Source organism: Echeneis naucrates, chromosome 15 (genome assembly GCF_900963305.1).
Source record: "Echeneis naucrates chromosome 15, fEcheNa1.1, whole genome shotgun sequence".
NCBI lineage: Eukaryota > Metazoa > Chordata > Actinopteri > Carangiformes > Echeneidae > Echeneis > Echeneis naucrates.
This window is the reverse complement of record NC_042525.1, coordinates 14,505,569-14,528,174: the sequence shown is the minus strand read 5'-3', so window position 1 is coordinate 14,528,174 and position 22,606 is coordinate 14,505,569. Positions and strand designations below refer to the sequence as shown.

The following is a 22,606-nucleotide window of genomic DNA, read 5'->3' as shown; positions in this document are numbered from 1 at the left end:
AAATAAGTATTTTTGGAAGTGGCAGGACAGACTGGAGACTCTGACACTAGACAGCTAGCTGTGAAGCAGAACAGTGTTGTATGTGTGTCTGTCACCAGCCCCATGTGGGGACAATTACTGGATCCACACCGTAAATTAGCTTCACATAAGGCCTCTTCTAGTTCACTGGGGTTCGCTTAAGGTTTGGCTGCTTTCCTATCTTTCCTATCATTTTTGTTAGCACCCTCAGCTGTGGGCCAAACCAATACGTGTGTCTGAGTGTGTGTTTCTCAGGCTCTGTTGTCAGTTGAGTCCATGGTGCATGTATCTGCATAAAAATTCTTGACAGAAAGGAACAACTTGTTCATAAAGGATGCATGCATCTCTCCAGTAAAGGATTTCTTTTGGTGATTCGTGTGATGCGATTGGCTCCCAGAGGTTTAGCCATGTATTTATTAAAAAAAAAAAAAAAAAACCAGACACGGCGCGTTTTATGCGTGCCTAGTTTTTCCTACAACCTTGGAAAGTCCGTGGATTAGCAAGTAGTAAATCTCTGAAGCTCAAAACAGAAGAGCCAAGACTGCAATCTGCTGGATGCCACCGAGAGACAGTGGTGGGTGGGCGTTCATAAAGAATGACCGTCCTTTTCATGTCACTTCCAGTCATACACAGCTCTGTGCTACAATTGAATTATTATTTTATATTTCTTTCATGTCTGTTCACCTCATGATTAAGACAAAATATGACCAATAGTACACAGAACTCTTCTTACATTTAACATCTTTAGCTACATTTTTTTGACCACACATCTGTTTGTCGTCGCAGGACAAGTGCAACTAAGTATGTTAACATGCATAATATGGTGAGTTCTTTGGCTGTTGTTATATTTTTAGAGGGTCCCAAAAATTTGCCTAACTATGTAGCTCTTTTGCCAAAGCTGCTCCAACTGCACAAAAAAGTTTTTTGCTAATGTGCAACAAATAAGAGACAGTTTGTTTCTGAGCTTATTGTGATTAAGTACAGTTTCGAGTTACTTGTTTTTTTCTATCTTCTCACACTTTTCAGAGGACATTGCAATTTTGTTGAACATTAAACAACAGCAGCTAAAGTTACATCACAGATTGAAATTTTTGATGAAATAGGTAAATTAAAGTACAGGCTGCTGTTATACACTAAACTAGAAGGACCAAACAGTTTGGGCTTTTGACAGTAAAAGTGTCAGTGATTTGGTCTCTGGTTATCTTCCAGATGTGTTTAAGAGGCATTTCCCCTTAAATGTATTCATTTGTTCATTTAAATTATTGCTCAGGACCCAAAGAGCTACAAAATGAACAGCACCCTGTGTTGCAGGACTTTGTTCATCTTTTCTCTACTTCGATTCTCTTCTAATGATCTCTCAGCTTTATCTTGTGCTTGACCCCTCCTCTGGACTAAACTGCACATTAAACATTCCTCCAGAACAAATACTTTGACTTAACTAGTATTTGGAATGCAGAGCTGCCACTCGTAGTGGAATAAACTGACCTTGTGGTATTGGTAGTTTTGCCCTTTATTGGTTGAAAATTGCAGAAGCATCTTTAATTTGCTTAAGTATACAGTGAAAGCAGCACTTTCTGTAAATGCCATATACTGTACACAGCTAGCTGTCAGCCTGGGGCATTAAACTGGTAAATAAGGTTGACCTTCAGCCTGATGATTCAATAAATGAGACAATAGTAACTATATGAGTGTCTGAAAAAAATGTTCCGCCTGTAGCAACTTTTCAGTTCATAGCAAGACACACAGTGAGGATTGTCGATTTCACAGCAGTGTTGTGACCACCTGTTTCTCTCTTTTGGTTACTGTGTCGTATTATTTTGTATGACATTCAACGGATGTTTCTCACTATAATCTGTTAACCTTCTTTTCTTTTCAAAAATTTCAGTTTGGACACTGTCACATAGACAGACAGGTATACTCTAAAGTTTAGTTTGGCGTGCTGCTTATGTTTTCCTTACAGTATCTATCTCTTTGTATTACTAAATGTTCTATACCAAATGCTGTTAATTTACAAAGCACTTAATTGATGAGACAAGATTTTTTTTAATCAAATGTTTGTGAAAACTTGTTGGAACACAGCAGTAAATGTGTAAATCCAGGGCTAGTAACAATCACAGAGTTTTGGACTTTATGGTTGCTCAAGATTAACATCCATGTGGTCATTGTAAAATAACACATTGGCATGGAACATCTCATTCTATCAACGTTCTCATGCTTTTAACTGACATTTTTAGTTTGTGTTTGTGTTCGTTTGTTAAAAAAAAATGGTATTCCGTGTTTTGTCTATGTTTTGTTTCTACCTCTTTTCCTGCTCTTTCACTCCTGTGTCGTCCCGTTGTTGTAATGTGTGCAGAGGGGTGGTTTGCCTTGAGATTTGACACTTGTTTTTAATTGTATTATTTTCTGCGTTTACGCCCAATTTACGCCATTAATCCTGCCCCGTTTAAAGCCACGGCATCTGCTCCAATTTGTCCTTTTTACAAAAGTTGTGTAGATTTCAGATTTTGTAATTATTTTATGACTTATTAGTTATTTTAAATTTCTCAGAAGTAGTACAGAAAAAAATCCACAAATATCACATTCATACAGAAAAATCTTTTTTCTAGAAATTCGTGTAATCAATGGAACAAATCTCAAATCATATTCATTATAAGATCACCAATTGCAGCATACAAACCGTGCAAAACTGGACTTATTTTTCTGTGGCACGAGTACACTGTACAGCAATTTGTATGCCATATTCATTATTTATATTGTAGTTCAAAAGCTAATTTGTGAAATGAAAAAACACCAGCACTATCCCTTAATATCATGCGTTATGAAGCAATATCAGTCATTAAAATGTACATGTAACAGATAATGAATGTATAATAATATAATGAATATTTATAACTTTTATAACCCTGAATACATTTGCTGGAAGGCTTTATTAACATTTGAATATTAGCAAATTATGCCACACGAAGATTAATGTACATGACATTTAAAAATCTTTGACAGCTTATATTAATATATGCAGATTCTATTTATTACTAACAAAAATAGGAGCATACTATTTACTTCCTGTAAATTTCGACCTTTAATGACAAAGAGAGCGACCATTTTTCCGCTGAACATCTCTGAAACAGCTTACCTACTGCACACAAAAAGTTTGTTACAAAAACAGCAATCAACTATTTATACAAATTTCAAACAAAACTCATACAAGTCAAGTAGAAGAAGATATTCAGATATTTACTTAACTAGCAAAAGTTGGAGTTAAATTTGTGTATATGCACCCTGTGTGGATTGTGTAATGAGCCGTAGACCATCATGGACACTAATGATGATCTTTAAATGTGTGTTAGCTCTGTAACGCAGGAATTGTCTTTTTGATGATAGGCTAAATATTACAAGCCAAACATTTAAATTAAGAACCCTAACCCTGAAGGCACACGATGAGACTTGTGTTTTCGTGGCCCCAACGTGAGGAAAGCTGTCATTGTTTCGTGAATAAATCACTGATAAGTAGCAAAATGACCTGTTTCATACTGTCCCAATATACCAGCTGAAGCACTCCCCCTCCAAAAAAAAATCTTTTCCACCTTCCATCTTCTCTAACATCAGGGGCTGCTTTATACCAGAAAATTCTATTTCAACTATACTTTTGTTCTTTGTACTTTTCTCTTATGAGACTTTTTGACTTTTTGTTGAGACTTTTCATGTGACTTCCAACTTTGAAATAAAGGTTCAGTTCCTTGACTTTGATTTATTTTAGATGCATTGGGTCTTTAATTTGTCTGAACCCAAACTCAATTATTGGGATGTTGTTTTGTTGTTGTTTTGTTGTTGTTGTTGTTGTTGTTGTTCTTACCAAGACATCTCAAGTTATTTGCCCTTTTCCTTCCCATTGACATTCAAACAGACACCAACTTTGTGCTGGGAAACGCTCAGATAGTGGACTGGCCTATTGTCTACAGCAACGATGGCTTCTGCAAGTTGTCAGGGTACCACAGAGCAGAGGTGATGCAGAAAAGCAGCACCTGCAGGTAGGTGTGTCTTGGTATGGGTCACAGAAATACTTTAAGCCCCCCACTGAGATAATATCCAGTGATCAGCTGTAATGTTATGGCCATCGACAGGAGTAGTAAATTACAGTGATTATCTTGTTACAATGCCACTGGTCAGTGGCTAGGGTCTTAGTCAAATGGCACGCTGAGAGAAGGTCATGAGGAGCAAAGCATTTGTCAGTGCCAGCACCCTCAGGGTCCAATTCGGTTATAGTCCGGTATACAGGATCTTTCTTTGAGTTTTATTTTTGCATTGCCAGATAGAGTCAGGTATAGGGAGGTATGGCCTTCCCATTGTTTGTTTTCATATGTTTCTTTGGTATTCATGTCAAGTTTATATTTTATACAATAAATAAATAAAGTACTCCCAATAAAGTAGGAGATAAGATAATCATATTCTGAAACGGATGTTGTGCCATTACTGCCTCACTTTATTGATCTATTTGTTGTCTGCTGGCTAAAGTGAGGGTCATCCAGGGATCTCAGAAACTGTGCAGAGCAGGAAAAAACGTCTTGTGCAGCATGCTGTTTATTGTTCAGTGCCAGAGCACAACCTTAACAAAAGTAGTAGTTAGAAATGTAATGATTCTCCAATCCACTGTTCGCGTGTTTGTGAAGCGCCTCCACACTGTTGACTTAAATGCACTCGGGAGCTCTGTAATCCCTCCTAACCTAACCCAATTTGTATCTCTGTAATGTTTGGACTGAGAGCTGGGTGATTCACATTATAACCTTCATCTCGATGTGTTTAAATCTCCTAGAAAGTGCTTCAGGAACACGCAGTTAAACTCTTGAATGCATGAAAAGAAGAATAATCTGATTGTCTGTAAAAGTCTCTTCAGAAGCAGTCTGTATGAAAAACAATGTCAGTGAAAGCATCACTGCGTTGGATCTGTGGCAGCAGTGGTTACTATAACAACAGAAAGTTCAACAGGGAATAGCAGGGATACTTAAAGCAGGAAAAATGTAAAAATATAGCAGCAAGATAAAAATACACACTACACACACAAATACTACAAAAAAAACATTCACAGGCCAAAAAGCTTTGGGCTGAAACTGCAGTAAGCGGCATCTCGCCATGACATTGACCTCTGAGCTGCTGTTTTCAAGCCTCAAGTTTACAATTTGGCCATCACCGTGCTGGATTATTGAAATGGAGAAGAAATTTCATTTGTAGGAGAGTAGGAGTGAGGCATGGATCTGACCTGCCCTGGACTCTGTTCTCATTGTGTGCCACAGTCTGTCAATCACACAATGTACACAATATAATAATAACAATAATCACACAATATACTATTTCATACCCTACTTTATGCTCTGTTTTTCTCTAAACGGGGCCATAATAACAAAAAAAATATATCTATATCATTATGATGCATTGAAGAAGACTTGGTAAACATTTAATGAGCTATAACTAATGCATGCCATGCATGTCTGACTCTTTTCTTTTTCTTTTTTGCAAACTTTGGAGTTGCCACTTCCTCAAAAAATCGAATGAAGGTTTAAGGCTCTTCAGCATTGGTTTCGCTTTTGAGAACTACGTTTTATCCATTAAATATTCCCCCTGATGACTTATAACGTTTGTGATCCCATCACATTTCATCTAGCGCCATCATCAGGTCAAGATTAATATTTAATCAATAGTTAAGATTATAACCGCACACCTACAGAAATTACCTCAAAGTGGAGATACTAACATCGGCCTTAAGTTCAAAGCTTATTACTGTCTCACAGAGCTCCAAGGGTGGCTGCCTGTAAAATGCACAACTCTTTTAGTTCCTCCCAAAAACCTTTTCTTTGGTAAACATATTAATGCAGCATTTATTTCTTTCCCTTTTGTTACTTCAATCATTCGGTGTCGGAGCATTTTATTTCTGCAAGCTTCTTCCACATTTGGCTTGTTTTGTTTTGTTTTGTTTATTGGATCAAGTCATTTAAAGACCAGCCACGTACAGAATCATCCTGTCAAAAAACATCTTCATGAGCCCTATTATGAGGCCATAACCCATTCAGAGAGTGGATATTTGATTTTTTTTCGCGGATGACTCAGCCATAAAATTTACACTCATTTCCTCAGAGTGTCAAAATGTAATAACCAACCCTTTTATGTTATAGATAGTGTAGATCAATGATTCCATCTCATCTGCTCTCACTTTGTTTCATTCTCTATTAAATTGTGTATATATTTCTTTCGGCGCTCCATCCTGTAAACATGCCGTGCTAAACCTGTGGGAATTTTTTATGTGGGACAAGCAAGACTTTTGAAGAATCATTTTCAAGTGTTTTTCTTTGAAGAAAGACGCCCCCCTCCTGGCTCGGGGAGCGAACAGGAAGACAGAGGACAGTGATCTGTGATATTACATCAAGCAACGGTCTGAGAAGGCTCAGCAGCGTCAGATTGTAGTCTCATTAAATTTAGCCTTCCTTTTGTATTTCATAACAAACTAAGTTATATTTAGATCATGCTGGAACACTTTGCTACTGAGGGTGGCAGTAACAAGCAAAGTGAGATGAATTTCTCTGCAGCGTAGTTGAATGTGCTCACGGTTGCTTGAACCAACTCCAGGTTTAATTTGTATTTGAGAGGTACCTTGCATTTGGTCAATTAGACACCAGGCTACATTTATCTTTTTTATTCTTTCAGGGTACATTTCAATGAATTTTAATCTACTGCTGCTCTATATTTAATGGAGCCTAATTCTGCAGTGTATCTCTGGAGGTCTCTAAGTAGAAATTGTCCACAGTTCAGCTGTTACTCAAGATAAATGGCATATAATCAGTTATCTTTATGATTTTTCTTTATTTATAAGAAGTTGAGGTTCAGTATGATGATCTTAAAAAGCTATTCAAGAATGGAATGAAAGCTCACAATCTGATGAGGCACCTAATTCATTATGAAATTCACATATGTGAGCCTTCCTCAGCACCTCTCCCCTCTTTCAGTGCGTATTGCTGCGTGTGAAATATTCATATTCTTATTTCCTCTCATGTTTTCCAGCTTCATGTACGGGGAGCTTACAGACAAGGACACGACGGAAAAAGTGCGACTAACATTCGAGAATTATGAGATGAACTCGTTTGAAATTCTGATGTACAAGAAAAACAGTAAGTAGCAACACCATATGTGAGGAAAGAGAAAAACGTCAAGTTCCACTCTCTTGTCATGCAAATGAATTCAGAGTGTGTGTAACATAATAAGCTGAGTTCAAAGGCAGCCCAGATCATTTCTACCTCTATAGAAATGTGCTAATTGGCTGAGGGCCAGACCAGAGAAACCTTCCCAGGAAAAATGTGATGATGTGTTTGTTTCCACTTGGAGGTGGAGCCTTCCTCTGCTTGAAGGTGCTGCAGGAAAACATACAAAGTTTTGAAAGTCCAGAACACTTCGGTTTGACTTTCCACTATACAGTTCAGACTTTTTGCTATATAAAAGCAGCTAAATTTATCTATTGTTTGTTTTATTCTCGCAGGAACACCTGTCTGGTTTTTTGTGAAGATTGCTCCCATTCGAAATGAACAAGAGAAAGTGGTTCTGTTTCTTTGCACGTTCAGTGACATAACGGCCTTTAAACAGCCCATTGAGGACGATTCGTCCAAAGGTTAGTCAGTTCATTTTATTTGCCCTACTTCATTTGCTTTGTCAAAAAGAGTCTTTCTAAAAATGTATTCTCCTTCAGAGTGATTAGCTTTAAGAGCAACACACAGTCATGCATGGGAATCAAATGGCCCATTGAAATCCATTCTAATTTTTCACATTTCGTGGCAGATCTGTGTGATTTTCAACTTTTCAGAGAATATCAACTTAGAGGCCTCATGTGAGTCAATCACCGTTCAGCCCTGTGCATTGTGCATCTGCTTTGACAAGCACCCACTCAGTTGAATACGCGCCACACCATGGCAGTTGCTGGCAAAAAAAAAAAAAAGGTTCCTTTCCATGTATAACTATTTAAGACAGCCAAAATATGACATTGAAGGAGCAACTGCAAACAAGCAATGGGGAGAAAAACAGAATTACTGTGACGTTTTTGATTGTATTTCAGCTGCAGCATCGACACCGAGCATCAACCGGCTGTAGTTAGGCTGAGTAGGTTTTTGTTTGCTTTTTTCAAATCACCCTTCTACAACATTTGTGTATCAGTAACGAATGAGAAAGCAATGTGGTGCTGTTACACTACAGCCAAAAAAGACAACATCTCTTCGTCTTTACCGTGACCATAATCTTCCTCAACCCACAGTAATGCTTTTTTGGCCACTAAGGGAGAGGACAAACAAGCTGCAAAAACCTAATTTCATCTTTAGAGATGCTAAACTTTTTTTTTTCCCACAATATCAAATGGAAAATGATAAAAAATACCATTGTAGCAGCAGGAGTATCTGTGAGGAGTTTTCCGTATCCACACAAATTGCATGTTTTTATCCACCTGGAACTTATGAGCCCAGTACTCTTTTTTTTTCTGGCTGTTTCACAACTAAATGTAATTCAGCTCAACCATGGCAGGTTGGCTGTTTGAGAATCCCTCTGATTTTTACAGACCAAACCTGTTTCAGAAAATGTGCGTCAAAAAAAACTTAAAGCTGATAAATTACCTCAAACGAGTCACTTGTCATTCTGGACACTACACGCTTGAAATCGAAGCAGTCTCGTCTCATTTGTGCTTGAAGCAAATCTTTTACTGAAGTGTTGACTGACATTGCGGGTAATGCAGCTGACAGCTTTTACAAGAAATAAGAATGTCCATCCATCTTCTAGTGTTTTTTTTTTTCTTTTTTTTTTTCCCATTTCCGGGTTGTGGGGGTGCTGGGGCCGATCCCAGCTCTCATTGGGTGAGGGGGGGGCGGTCACCGTGGACAGGTCACAGGGCCAACACACAGAGACAGACAGACAGACCAACAACCACTCAATCCCAATCAGACCTGAGGCCAATTTAGAGCCGGGAACCGAACCCTCAACTTTCTTACTGTGGGGCAACAGTGCTAACCACTATGCCACCGCACTGCCCAGAAATAAGAATGGGTGCAATAAAAATAATGATATTTCTGGTTTCAGCTGTGAATCCTGGTCACGCCACAACAGGATCAATCTGTAAGTTGTGCCAGGGATGATGTAAATGTTTCTCTGGAATCAAGCATTTCTTTCTTTATCATTTCACTTTCATCAAAGTGTCTAAACTTCAATCTGAGTGTTGTTGAACCTGATGTTGCCCTGTATGTCCAGGCAAAACTCCCAGTATGACTCTGGAAACAGGCCACAGCCCCAAAAGCATCAGTTTAAAGGTCTGTATGTTTTTGTGATCCTCAGGTTGGGGAAAGTTTGCCCGGCTGACTCGGGCTCTGACGAGCAGTAGAGGAGTCTTACAACAACTGCAGCCCACAGTTCACAAAGGAGAGAACGTCCACAAGCACTCCCGCTTGGCCGAGGTAATAAGAGGATAATTGTGATTTTATTTTTGTTAAAAGAATTTCAATTATGGTTATGTCAGTTATGAAAGCTGTCACTTTCCTGTGACAGGGTTTTTTTCCCCCTGCATACATAAGCTGTTATATAAATGGAATTTATAGCTAGCATAAGACACAAATACTGAACAGGGAAGTCACAAAGATCAGGTCAGCTTCGTTTATATAACGTGATAAATGATGGCTTTATTTTAACTCCAAAACCACTGAGGGTAAAACTGTCAGTTAAAATGCTGCTGAGTAGCTAAAAATAACATTTGAGAAAGGAGGTCAATCGAAATAAACAAATGAATTTCAATTAATAAATGATAAATAAAAAATCTAGGGGGTAAACTTTAGAAAGAGGTGCCAATGATTAGCTTTCAAAGGAAAGACCAGCTGAACCGTGCAAGAAGCAGTTCTGCCAACATCAGTATGACCTTTTACAAAGTGTAAAATTGTTACACTGCAGAGTAGCTCAAACTAATATGGATGTGAGATATAAAAACAGGTTTACAATATCAAATATGTATGAACTGAAATGAAACTCCGAGCTACGGTATTATTGGTCCTCTGCTGTCTGTATTTATTCATGTCGGTGTTTCTTTGCTTTCACTGTCCAACAGGTACTGCAGCTCGGCTCGGATCTCCTGCCTCAGTACAAGCAGGAGACCCCCAAAACCCCTCCTCACATCATCCTGCACTACTGCCTCTTCAAGACCACGTGGGACTGGGTCATCCTCATCCTCACCTTCTACACCGCCATCATGGTGCCCTACAACGTCTCCTTCAAGACGAAGCAGAACAACGTGACGTGGCTGGTGGTGGACAGCATCGTGGACGTCATCTTCTTGGTGGACATTGTGTTAAACTTCCACACCACATTCGTCGGACCTGCTGGCGAGGTCATCTCAGACCCCAAGCTCATTCGAATGAACTACCTGAAGACCTGGTTTGTTATCGACCTGCTGTCCTGCCTGCCGTATGACGTCATAAATGCTTTTGAGAATGTCGATGAGGTGAGTCCTGCGATTCTCTGTGTTTCCCAGGTCATGGCCGAAATGATCAATCGGTTGAAAGCTGCTGGTTTAAATATATCCCAACTGTTCAGACTGAACATCGGCTGTAGCTCCAGATCATCATTGTTGCTTCATTTTGTCTAGGTTATTATAAATCTGTTGGTCAATGTGACAGCAGTTTGAATAGTATTTAGACTTTTAAATGATTAATTACTCGCAGATTAAGATTTTAAAATGTATTTATTATGTCTATCTTGATAATCAATCAGTTACATAAGTCATTGTTTAATGAAAATAGCTAGCATTTCTTGTGTCCGGCTTTAAAATAGCAGTTGTGTGAGGGCCACGAAGTGTTGTGGAAAATAGTGGCTATCTTTTTTTATCATGTTAAAATGAATGCTTTATTCTTCAACAAAATGAAAAATAAATAAATAAATAAAAAAATTTGACTGACACTGACATCTTATTAGTTTTGTCTGCAGGCAGGGGTAAGGTTGTTGTTTGCTATTGTGGCAGTGAAGACATGAGTTGGAATAAGCAGCGTAACGCTTGTTTGTGAACGTATAGATGTTGATCCCGAAGGCGAAGTGTTTGCTGGATCTTGCGATAGTTGTCACATTTTAATTGGGGAAGGAGCGTTACATTACTAAACCGAGGCACCCTGAGCCTCCTGTGTTGCCAATGCCCTGAAACCATTAACACCTTGTGAGAGCTGACAAAAACTAAATCATGGGAAAACACGTGCTGTGATTCAAACTGGGGTTTGTTATTCTGCTGTTTCTCATTCTGACTCGCACCAGTTTTGTCATTACTTACTGTATATATGGGAATAATGAGGCTGTATGCTGACCTTTGAAGAGTCTCTGAAAGTTTCTCTCTTGTTGGTCAGTTTGCTATTACTTGTGTATGTGGAAGAGAAACAGGTTATGTCTTTGTTGTTCAGCTATGACTTAATATTATTCACCTGTAATTATTTCATAGTTGGAAAGTAATCGTTTTACAGAACATCTTTACTTGCATGTGAAAGTTGAGCCAGCCTACAATGTCTGATCGAAAATATCGTGCAGCGCAAACACAGCTTCTCCGTCTAATCCAAATGTTTCTGTAGATCACTGTTCTCTTTCTCCCCCTTTCTGTCTCTCTCTCTCTCTTTCACACACACACACACACACACACACACGCACACACACAAACACACACATGTTGATTAAATGGAACCTCGGGTCCTCCACTTGCCAGTTTTCATTATATCAATGCATCATTCTGTGTGTGCCTGTGTGTGCTTAAATGTGACATGTCATATAATGTGTGTGTGTCGACTCATAGTGTGTGTGTGTAAACTGCTGTGATAGCATTTAATGGCGCAGTCTGTCACACGGGGAACAGCAAAGTATATATGGGACTCGGGGACTGTGTGGTGGCACATACAGCATGAGATGCTACGTACTGCTGGGATAATGCTGTAAAAGGGGCCTTGTTGGAGAACGAGTGTTGCCTTGTATTTGCAGGTCCAGCGTTTTGGCCCTTTCTAGTCTTTCAACACTTCAGCATTCAGAATGCTGACAAGTTCAAGTGGCCGCAGCAGAAAGGTCAGGTGTCAGCGAAAAGGAAAAACAACAACCTTTTGTGATTGAAAAGATTCAGTTTGGGATATTTCAGCAAATCATATACGGAGTTTTACTGGAGACAGACAAAAGTTTACATTCACTCTTCCTGAATTAATGCAAGTCACGTTTAAGATTTTTCTTAAGTTTGAGATATTTACAGATCTTGTTGACCAGCTTGGTCTCGTGTCACTACCACTTCTAGATCGTTGGAATAGTGAAAACCCTAACCCTAACCCTCACAGGTCAAATGGCAGATTAATCAATAATGCAATGAATTGTTTATTATAGCCCTGTAAGTTATCCCAGCTCACGTATATGTTAACACACTGAACTGACTGAGAAGGCAGTCCAAATAAAGCACTGAACTGTTTTGGCATTGAGAAAAGAAATAAAAGTGAAATTAAATGGATGCGAGGAAATGAAAGCCTTCAAAAAAATCAAATGAATAGAATCATTTTGACAAAATTACAACCGTACAAACCACCATAGGGTCAGTGGTGTTTAAATTTGTGTAGCTTCAGCAATTATTTACTCACTGGATAGCTGACAGCTCAGTATATTGCACAGATAAAGTAAATATGATGAGTTCCCGATGTGGTAAATGGTGAGCAAGTGATAGATTCTGATCTGCCCGCAGTGGAGTTTCTTTCTTGCAGTGTTGTAAACAAAAAGCAGCGAGGCGCCAGTGATTGAAAATGCCACCAGGACAGGATTGCAGATTAAAATACAATGACTATGAAATTACAACATCCAACACCAAGGTGGTTTAATAGTTTTAGGCATTTTTAGAAGTGCTGGTGAAAATAAAAGACAAAACATCACCATTTTTCCGCAACATTTCTCATGTATTTGTTTATTTCATTTTTATTGGTCTATAAAAAAAAAAAAGATGATGAAAATGATTGTTAGCTGCTTTCACTCACTTTCACAGTGCAGCTTCTGACTTCTCCTTAACACTGGCACACCTGCCATTGTTAAAGGTTACAGAGTGGCATTGGGCATTAACGGTCATCAAAGCTGTGACCGTCCACGTCCAGCGTCATCTTACAGCGTGTCTCTGCAACAGCTCAGTGACTCCAATTTGCTCTAAATTGCTTTGAGGTGATCCACGGCCAGGGTAAATGAGAGCTAGTAAACATTTGGACATGTTATTAAAGCGGCAGCGAAGCATCTTGCTGCTGCAGCTACAGACCTTAATGACTGACATGAATAGCTTTGATGGCTGTTTCCCCCCCAACAGGTTTCCAAACAGGGAAAGAAAGATGATTAATGAGCAGCAGCTGTCAGAGTTGTTCTTGCCAGACTTCCCACCTTGAGACTGACTGAAACTCGCACTCACTGTTTCGTTTCAGTTTTAAACAACTGTTAATCAATAACAACAACAAATGAACTGCTTCCTGTTGCCAACAGATTAGTAGAGCTTCAGTGCATGGTTTGATGACACTGTGGATGCTGTGCAGACACAGACAAAGTTGTTTTTCTGTTCTATTTTATTTGAAGACCTTTATTAAATTGTTTTTTCTCATGTGTTTATTCATCGCTTACTACTGATCAAGTGTCTCCTCTCTTACTTGTGCTTCGTTTTTGTTTTTCCTCTTTTCCATCCCTCTGTTCTGTTTGCATGCCCCCTCCCCCCTCCTTCCTCTTCTGCCTGTGTTCATGCATGGGACGTGATGGGAAGAATTGGAACCACCGAGCTGTCACTCAAGTAGGCTTCAGTTTGATAAGAATATGATAATGAACAGTTTTGTGTTTTATTTTACTTGTAGGCACACACACATCCACTTGACATAAACGCTCCATCAGACTTAAAACACAACACTTCCTATGGCATTTATTCCCACACCAACATTTCAGAGGTAGTGCTGGATGAGAGTACGACGCGAGAAGCATCAGTGCATGAAGGAAATGTAGTAGAAAGCATCTTAAGATTTGTGCTACTTGTTTTTTCTTCCTTCTTTTCCCTCTAGAGCTCGTCATTGCCAGGAGACAGCAACTATCAGTCTTCTACAAATGTTCTGCTTGTATCATTAAAGCTGCACGAGCGCCTGTTCAGTCAACGCTGATTGCAGCAAAGTGACAAAGTAAAAAATTTCCCAAAAATTTTGATAGAGGCCGTTCTGGTCAACAGCCTCTTTTTCTTGATTGTCACGTTTGGCCAACTATGCCGAATTGCATGTCAAAACCTGAATTATTATTATTATTTCTTTTCATAAAGATGGTTTAACATTGGAAACTTTAGGACAGGTGTGCTGATCTTGCACTCCGGGAAGACCTGGTCAAAAAGGGCTTAAGAGTTAAAAACTTGTTTACAGAACCAATGTGTAACGACATGGACCGATATAATTGTTTCGTAAAACCTGCCAACTCATCAAACAAACAAGTAGTTCTGAGAACCGCGCTGTTTCCATTTGATTCCAGTCTTTATGCTAAGCTAAACTAATGTTGTTCACATTAAGCAAACAGCCATAAGAGACCCATCCAACTCTGAGTGAGGAGGAGTCACTCCAAAATGAAATTTTTTTTTTTTTTTATAGCTATTCACTGGTGAACTTTTCGCCCAACTGCAAAAGAGTTTGCAGCAGAAACTCAAAAGCCTGATCACACTCATAATCGAATTGTGTTGGAACTCAGATCTGTAAAGGGAATTATAGAGAAGCTGAGGAGTCTGGCAGGCAGCAAGATCAGATCAAATGACATTGAGCGCTCCAGTTGTACTCGCATTGCAGACCACAGCACATTAGCAAAATCAATAACCCTCCCACTGCTCATACATACACAAATTACCACCAGCACCGACGTGCAAAGCAGATGGATGGGCTTGCCGTTGTCTGTTTGAATCACTGAGTGGGTGTTTCAATATAAACAGCTGAGTAGACATTTAGCAGGCAGTTATGTAACCGTTGGAAGTTGTGAAGTTTCATCACATTGTACAGGAATGTTTTAATGTCAGCTCAGCATATGTTTCTTTTTACTTCTCTTGGATGTATATTATCTTTTTACAAGTCAGGCTCTTAAACCTCAGTAATGCTTTTCGACACTTTTGTTTGTTTTCCGTTCTAATATGGCTCTTAAGTCTGATGTTTCGTGACGCACATTTTTTTTAGATTTGGATATTTGATGTGAATGTCAGAACCCGAGTAAACACAGGAGCAAATCATTCTTTTCATCATTCTTTATATTCACAGTGGGGGTTTCATTGGTGCTTTAATATAATAAAATGATAGAATATGAATTATATATATATATATATATATAAGGGTTTATTACACATTATGACAGTCTATTAATGTGTCAACAACTATAATCCCCATGGTTGTGCTTAAGTGGAGGCCAAAGAATATTTGAATAATATAATTTAAGTTGACTTTATTATTTTGTGTTATACTATAAAGTTTTATGAACCATGTCATACAGTATTAATATAGTGCTTAAAATTGCTAAATAGGGATCTATCTTGGTATTATTAAAGAACATTTTTTATGTTTTTGACTTCCTCTCTTTCTATATTTCTTTCCTTTCATTTTAATTTTAGGGGATCAGCAGCCTGTTCAGCTCGCTTAAGGTGGTCCGGCTTCTCCGTCTGGGTCGGGTTGCCCGTAAACTGGATCACTACATCGAGTATGGAGCAGCTGTACTGGTTCTTCTGGTGTGTGTTTTCGGACTGGCTGCCCACTGGCTGGCCTGCATTTGGTACGTTGCTGATATGTGTTGGTCATTATTACCTTTCAGTCATCACACCCTTGGTAACTTGGAAAAATTCACCACCTCCTTCCACTGCTTATCACCATAGGTGCATTATATAATATTCAGAATAACCATTTCAAAGATTTCCATTTTTTTTTTGTTGTACAATTGTGAAACCGACAAAATGATGAAAACCTTGTGAAAGCGGACTACATAAAACATCATAGTCAGCTGCTGTGCTCTGCCATCACTGTAATACATGAATAACAGAGCCAGTTGCTGTAATGAGGTTGTTCATTAAGCTAATTATTGCATAATTAGCAGTTATTTTTGCCAGCATGCTTGTTTTCATGCATCAAAACTGTATGTTTTCTTAGCATAAAGCCAAAAGAGTTGTAGTGGTTTCAAGAGAATTCCCTTTTCCTCGTTAATATGCAGATTTATGGAGCACGAGCCTCCAAAGTCTAATCAGATCAGATACTCCACGGGGGGGCAAAATGGTGGGAGCCATAAGTTTCTGCAGACACATTGTGTCGCAGATGCCATTGTGACGACCTAATGTCCTGTATACATGGAAATATAGATCATATGCTAAAGAGGTGATGATGAACAACATTTTCTCCATTAAGCCTTTTTAATCTTTTGGTTCATAATCAGAATCAGAACGTCAGCAGAGGCTCCAACCAGTAGCATAAACAGTTTACATTGGCACAGACGGTGTAACCAGCTGAATGGATAACACAGGTGTTGCTCCAAAACCGCTCTCCAACACCAATAAAAATAGCTCCTGCATTGCCTCCCCCCGTATGGTTTCTGTGGTTGCCATGGCCACACGGCAAATCGTGGTGACCAAATGAGAAAAGTTGAACCAGCATCAGCTCGTGACAGCGGCAGCCTCTTTTTCTCTTTGCCACTGCCGGTGTGTTTACATTGGAAACAATAGAAGTGGCTCTTGTGTTGGAAATCCACCAGAATAATAACAGGAAAATCAAAATCCTATTATATTTTGGAGGTTCTCTCATCTTTGCCTCTCTTTTATCATAACAAATTTAAAATCTGTCTAATACCTGATATTCCGTTCAAAAGCTATTATTCCGTGAAGCACTTGAATACATCACCAAAGCACTTAATTGCTAGCGGCCACCCATTTTAAAAACTCTCAAAGAGAAAAACAGTATAGAGTTGAATATGTGACTGCTTGTTCATAATCCAGGTACAGCATAGGTGATTATGAAGTCATCGATGAAGAAACCAACATTGTACGCATGGACAGCTGGCTCTACATCCTGGCTGAGACAGTGGGCACACCGTACCGCTTCAACGCCAGTGGCTCAGGGAAGTGGGAAGGTGGGCCGAACAAGGACTCTGTTTACATCACCTCCTTGTACTTCACCATGACCAGCCTGACCAGCATTGGCTTTGGCAACATCGCCCCAACGACTGACGGGGAAAAGATCTTTGCCGTGGCCATGATGATGATTGGATGTGAGTGAAGCCATTTTTCCTTCTCGCTAATGTAGCAAGTACAGGATATATGAGCAGTCTAACTATGCCCTTCAAAACCACAGTCCACCAAGCTAGATGGATAAATGGATTGTGGATAGAACCATTGAAGTGCAGAAATATTTTCTTCGCAGATGATAATCTGAGCCATTTCCTTAACTCTTCTGTAACCTAAAACAATATGCTCCCATTAATCCAATTCCAGATTCACGGACTACAGTGTTATCTCATTTACACTACTGCGGCCTTCGGTTTTCAACAGTTCCCAACAGTGCAGTGTATTCTTCTGCTTGGGTGTATTTTTTATACTTTTAGTTTGAAATTTTCTCTGTCTGTTCTGTTTTGCTCTGAATCTCTGGTGGGGATTTTTTATTTCATATAGAAATTTTGAAGGCATTCAGTCACTCTTTCAATGTTAACTCTAACCCTTACCCGCCCAACCAACTATCAGATTTATTCACAAGCAGCTGGCACATCGTGCATATTTCGTTGACGTATTGTTTGGAGCAGCTGACCTTGCATTGTCACGTCAGTCTATGGTCTATGTCTATTTTTTTTGCTAATTCTCAGTTTACAAAATTCAGATTAGCTGAGCTGTCAGTGACCATCACCAGGCCTATTTGGGCTCAACCGTAAAATGTGGCCACTGCAGTTTGGATTTTAATTTTGTGGTTCATCCCAAAAAATATTGCAATAACTGGCAAAATATTTCTATGATTAACAGAGATCAGAATGCTGGATTTGACCCATTTAAATGGCTTTTATGGGAACATAATCAGGGAAAATGGTGCAAAACAAATTTGAGTGATTTGGTATATTAAATGTCTTTGATTGTTCAAAGTATAAAGAAAGTTTTAGTTTCATATTGTCAAGCTTTCATCAAAAAAAAATCATCAACTTGCTTATAATACAGTGACTTATGCAGCATAGTAGACTCTACGTTATACCTGCCAGCTTTAAAATCCTTACGTCAGACTGCTATGTGGTATTATGATGAATTATTAAGATATACTGAAACTCACAAGTCTGTAGTACTCATGAGATGCCTAAAAAAGTATTTCTAGTATAGTCTGGGATTTCCTGGTAGCTTTTAAGCCTTTAAATAGTTTAGTTCACTGAAACATTAGTAAAATGGAGCAAAACCATAAAATACACTAATATCTATTTTTAGACAGTGGAAACGGCTGAATTATAGTTTTATTTAGAAGTGTAAACTCACTAACGTGTATAAAGAGGAAGCAGATTTCGACAGCTTGCCCTGCTTTCCCCATCTCAATATTAAACATACAGCGTTTTCTGGATCCCATAATACAGTGTGCAGCACGGCATCGTTAGGTATGACTGCATGTGGAGAGCGACACCTTGGAGCAATAACAGACACTGCGAGATCAATTTAGAACAGCGTAGTCACTCATCACCTCTGTTGTACTTTTTTTTTCTGCCACAATCTCAACCCTAATGAGTTGGTGATTGTCGCCCCCTCTCTCTACCTTTTGGCTGTTCAGATTTATGAATACACTCTCTGGGGAAATGGCAGAAGTCATATGCAGACTTGAATCTGTTTAAATTTCTCATTGCGAGATACAAATCAACTTAAAGCATGAAAATCCAAAAGCTCGACAGCCTCAGGAGGATTTAGTTGTGGATGCAATCTACTGTAGTCCATGGCTGTTCTCTATGAAATATGGATGCTCTGATACTGTTCTATTTTTACCATCAGCACTGGATCAGTGCTTGCAGTAGAAGATCACAGTGTGACAAGGGATTGGGGAGGGTGGCATAAGGAAGGGGTGCATTATACATATGTCCTGTTTCTATAGCAACTGTTGGCCTGGGGCTTGAGTTTCAAACAACTATGTGTTAAAAATATTAAAGTAAGCCAGCTGTTGGACGCCGAGTAACGCAGCAACGAAGTTGTGCACGTCAGCAAGTGAGGAGCATTGCTGGAGATGAGGCGAAGCGCCGTTCTACAGGGACCGATTGAATTTCCTTTGTTGCAGCATTTTCTGCTTATCAGAGAAGTGACGGTTGCCATCTGTGCTTGAGTTTGAAGACACAACCATCCCGTTTGCAACTTCAAAAGATTGCAATGGTCAAATAATCTCAGATTTAATACACCTCTTTACACCTCTTTCAAATTGTTCTCAATATGTACATTTTGCTGATCTTAATTAACTCAAATATATAGTACCGATAATAGACAAAAAAAAACACTGTGCTGGGACAATAAAGAAAAGGTGATACTGCGTGGCTCCGTACCACAGAAGCACATTACAGAGCAGTGGGGATGAAAGGAAGTTGTGGTTATCCTCACCCTTTGGGAGTTTTGAGCACATTTTAATTAGTCTTATACCCTGTGCAGTTTTTAAACTTTGATTCAAGATTGTGGGTTCCGAAATAAACAAACACACACAAATGCATGCGCAGGTTACTGTCATCATCTGAGGATAATTGAAATGTGTGGCTGGCACGTTTCCTCTCCATCCCCTCTAGCTGAGCTAATTAGGACTCCATCGCCAAGAGAACACTTCTCACACCAAGCAGGCACCTGATGGCTTTGATCCACACACAGACCAGCTGTTGCACCAGTTCAAACACCCGACCATCTCAAAAATGCACTTTCTTATCTTTTTCTTTTAATTCCTGTTTTACAAGACAAGGAAAAATATCCTCAATTAGTACAGTTATAACTGCATGGGACTGGATGTTTACAGTCTCAATAAAAACTGTGATTACAGATTCTCCCTTTTGGCAAGAGTTTTGTTTATTGTGTGTGGAGGCAGATATGAGGAGTAATTTTTATTTCCATGTGGTTTATTAAAGTATTTATCGTACAACAGAATACTAAATCTTAAGGAATATTTGGTCTCTTGTAAAGTAGTGGAGACCAGCATTGAACAAGCGAGCATCTGGACATTTTTCCCTTTGTCCTGAGGACATTTATGCCCTTTCAGAGCTAAAAATTGGAACTTTTGATATGTCCTTTTGAATCCAGTCTTAATTTGACAGTTACTTTCTGTTTTGTAGGGCTAGAGATTAGGCTCAGAGATTTTGCTCTCTTTTTAAAACCCAACCATGAAAAAATGTGTTTCTATAATTTTCAAGATTTTGTGTGTGTAAACCAGGTTTTAGAGATTTTTACGTTCCTTTGGATTCGTCATTTGTAAATGTTTTGTAATTGCAAATGCAGTCTGGAAGTTTAATTTTATTTTGTACGGCTAGTGTGTAACACCTGATTAATAATAAAGCTATTTAATTAATCCCTCAAAACCCATACGATATTCCGGGGAAGTAAAGAAACATAAATCATCGACATTCACAGAGGTGCTGAACTGAACATTGATCATCTTTGACAGTTATTATCTTTGTGTACTCCTCAGATATTTGAACTTCACCAAAATTAAACCTCTCCCTCTCCATCCTCTCCATATTTACGCAGCCCTGCTTTATGCCACCATCTTCGGTAATGTGACAACAATCTTCCAGCAGATGTACGCCAACACAAATCGTTACCATGAGATGCTTAACAGTGTTCGAGATTTCCTCAAGCTCTACCAGGTCCCCAAGGGCTTGAGTGAAAGAGTTATGGACTATATCGCCTCCACCTGGTCTATGTCACGGGGTATAGACACTGAAAAGGTAAGTCAGACTGTGTCACTGAAAGTGGTATATTAGCTTCATTCAGGATATTGGTTCCATTGGAAAATAAAGTGGAATGACAGTTTACTGTCAAGCCAACATGATCAAAGTGAGATACACTGAGATGATAAAAGTACAACCGTAGACATCTTTAAAAACTACAAAGTGCTATTTGTACACTTTAGGACCACCACCAGCCATCCTACTGTCCATGGATTCACATGGCATGAACATGGTTTGAATGTGTGAAAATTAAATATTTAAAGTTGGAAGTAGCCTGTTGCTGCTTGGGGTGATCTGAAAGTGTTAATATCACTGCAGCCCATCTGAATCGACCTGCCGAACATTTAATTATCAAAAAGGTTGTATCATTTTATTTCCTTCCATTGACACAGTTTTGTAATAAGGCAAGGATCATGTCCTGAGGAAAACCTTTTGTTTTCCGGTAATCACGAGGTGATATTTATTCAGCTTTCCCTGCATCCATATATCGTTTATTTGTCTGGCTTCTGGCCACACTGAAGGGTCTAAAAATGGCACATAATCCCTCTCTGCTTGACATTCATCTTCAAAGAGATTTGTTTTAAAGGCAGAGCCTTCCAACAGCCTGGCATCCTGATGATTAGACGTACTTGAATGACAGGCTGCCTCTCAGTGACACTCAGCAGAGGGCGGCTGGACTCTCACCTGCTAGCAAACTACCGATAAAACAATTCATGTTGAACAGAATCAGTCCGATAGATGTCAGTTCCTTCTGAAATGTTTCCCAAATCCACTGAAAAAGACAGATGCTCCAAATTTGTAGTATTAAAACCCGTAAACATGTTTTCACTGAGTTATTCAAAAGAAGAACTTTTGCAAAACTCTGACTCACGTTGCAAAATATATTCTGCTTGTTAAGCTTTAAAAATGATACATAATTTTCCTCGTAGACTTCAAAATAAATGTGTTTTGCAGCTACTGAAAATATAGGATGGATTGTCTCTTGAACAGCCTCTGATGATACAGAATAATAACAACAACAAATAAAGCAATGATAAATGAAACAATATATTAGATGATATGATCAGATGATATGAAGATGATGATATGATATGATTAGGAAATGAACATTTTGAAGATAATATATTTATCTTTTGTGGCTGTACTGCACCTGCTCAGCACCACAGAACAAGTTTCAACAAATAGTGGGTGACACATTTTGCAGCTACAGCTCCATATATTTCCCGCAGGATTTGATAGAAACCTAAAAACAAAGAGTGGGTGTTTGACTTTGATTCAGAAGATGGTTTGGAACACAGATCCCTATGGATAATACATATGTCTCCATAATTATTGGGTATGTAAATACTACACTGTTTGTTTGTTTGCTGTTCTCTGTTCACCATTATGGTAAGGGCGATGATGTGTTAAGGTTTCAGCCAGTTAGCAGGGAACAGATGTCAGGGTTGTGGCTGTCAGTCCACCTCAGTGTTTCCGTGCAAACTAATACAAGTGTGTCAGAACTAGTCCGCTTTCTACATTTATGAACCATGCAACCGACTACCGTCTGAGGAGCACTGTGTGTGCAACTGTTGACCAGGCAACGCAAAGAAGAAGGGATGTCGGTGAGCCTGCAACCCCTTTACTCTCAGGTCAGGAGCAGTATGCC

At 39.0% G+C, this 22,606-nt stretch overlaps 1 protein-coding gene across 1 annotated transcript in view; it reads left to right on the top strand.

Moving 5' to 3' along the window:
* The window catches only part of kcnh1a (potassium voltage-gated channel, subfamily H (eag-related), member 1a), a 30,700-nt gene that overhangs the window by 946 nt on the left and 7,148 nt on the right, over positions 1-22,606 (top strand). Inside the window, exons 2-9 of the mRNA XM_029520646.1 lie at positions 3,923-4,046; positions 7,066-7,172; positions 7,538-7,666; positions 9,367-9,485; positions 10,127-10,519; positions 15,662-15,819; positions 17,027-17,298; positions 20,756-20,955. Coding sequence (XP_029376506.1) covers positions 3,923-4,046; positions 7,066-7,172; positions 7,538-7,666; positions 9,367-9,485; positions 10,127-10,519; positions 15,662-15,819; positions 17,027-17,298; positions 20,756-20,955 — 1,502 coding nt within the window. The remainder of the gene's footprint in view (positions 1-3,922; positions 4,047-7,065; positions 7,173-7,537; positions 7,667-9,366; positions 9,486-10,126; positions 10,520-15,661; positions 15,820-17,026; positions 17,299-20,755; positions 20,956-22,606) is intronic.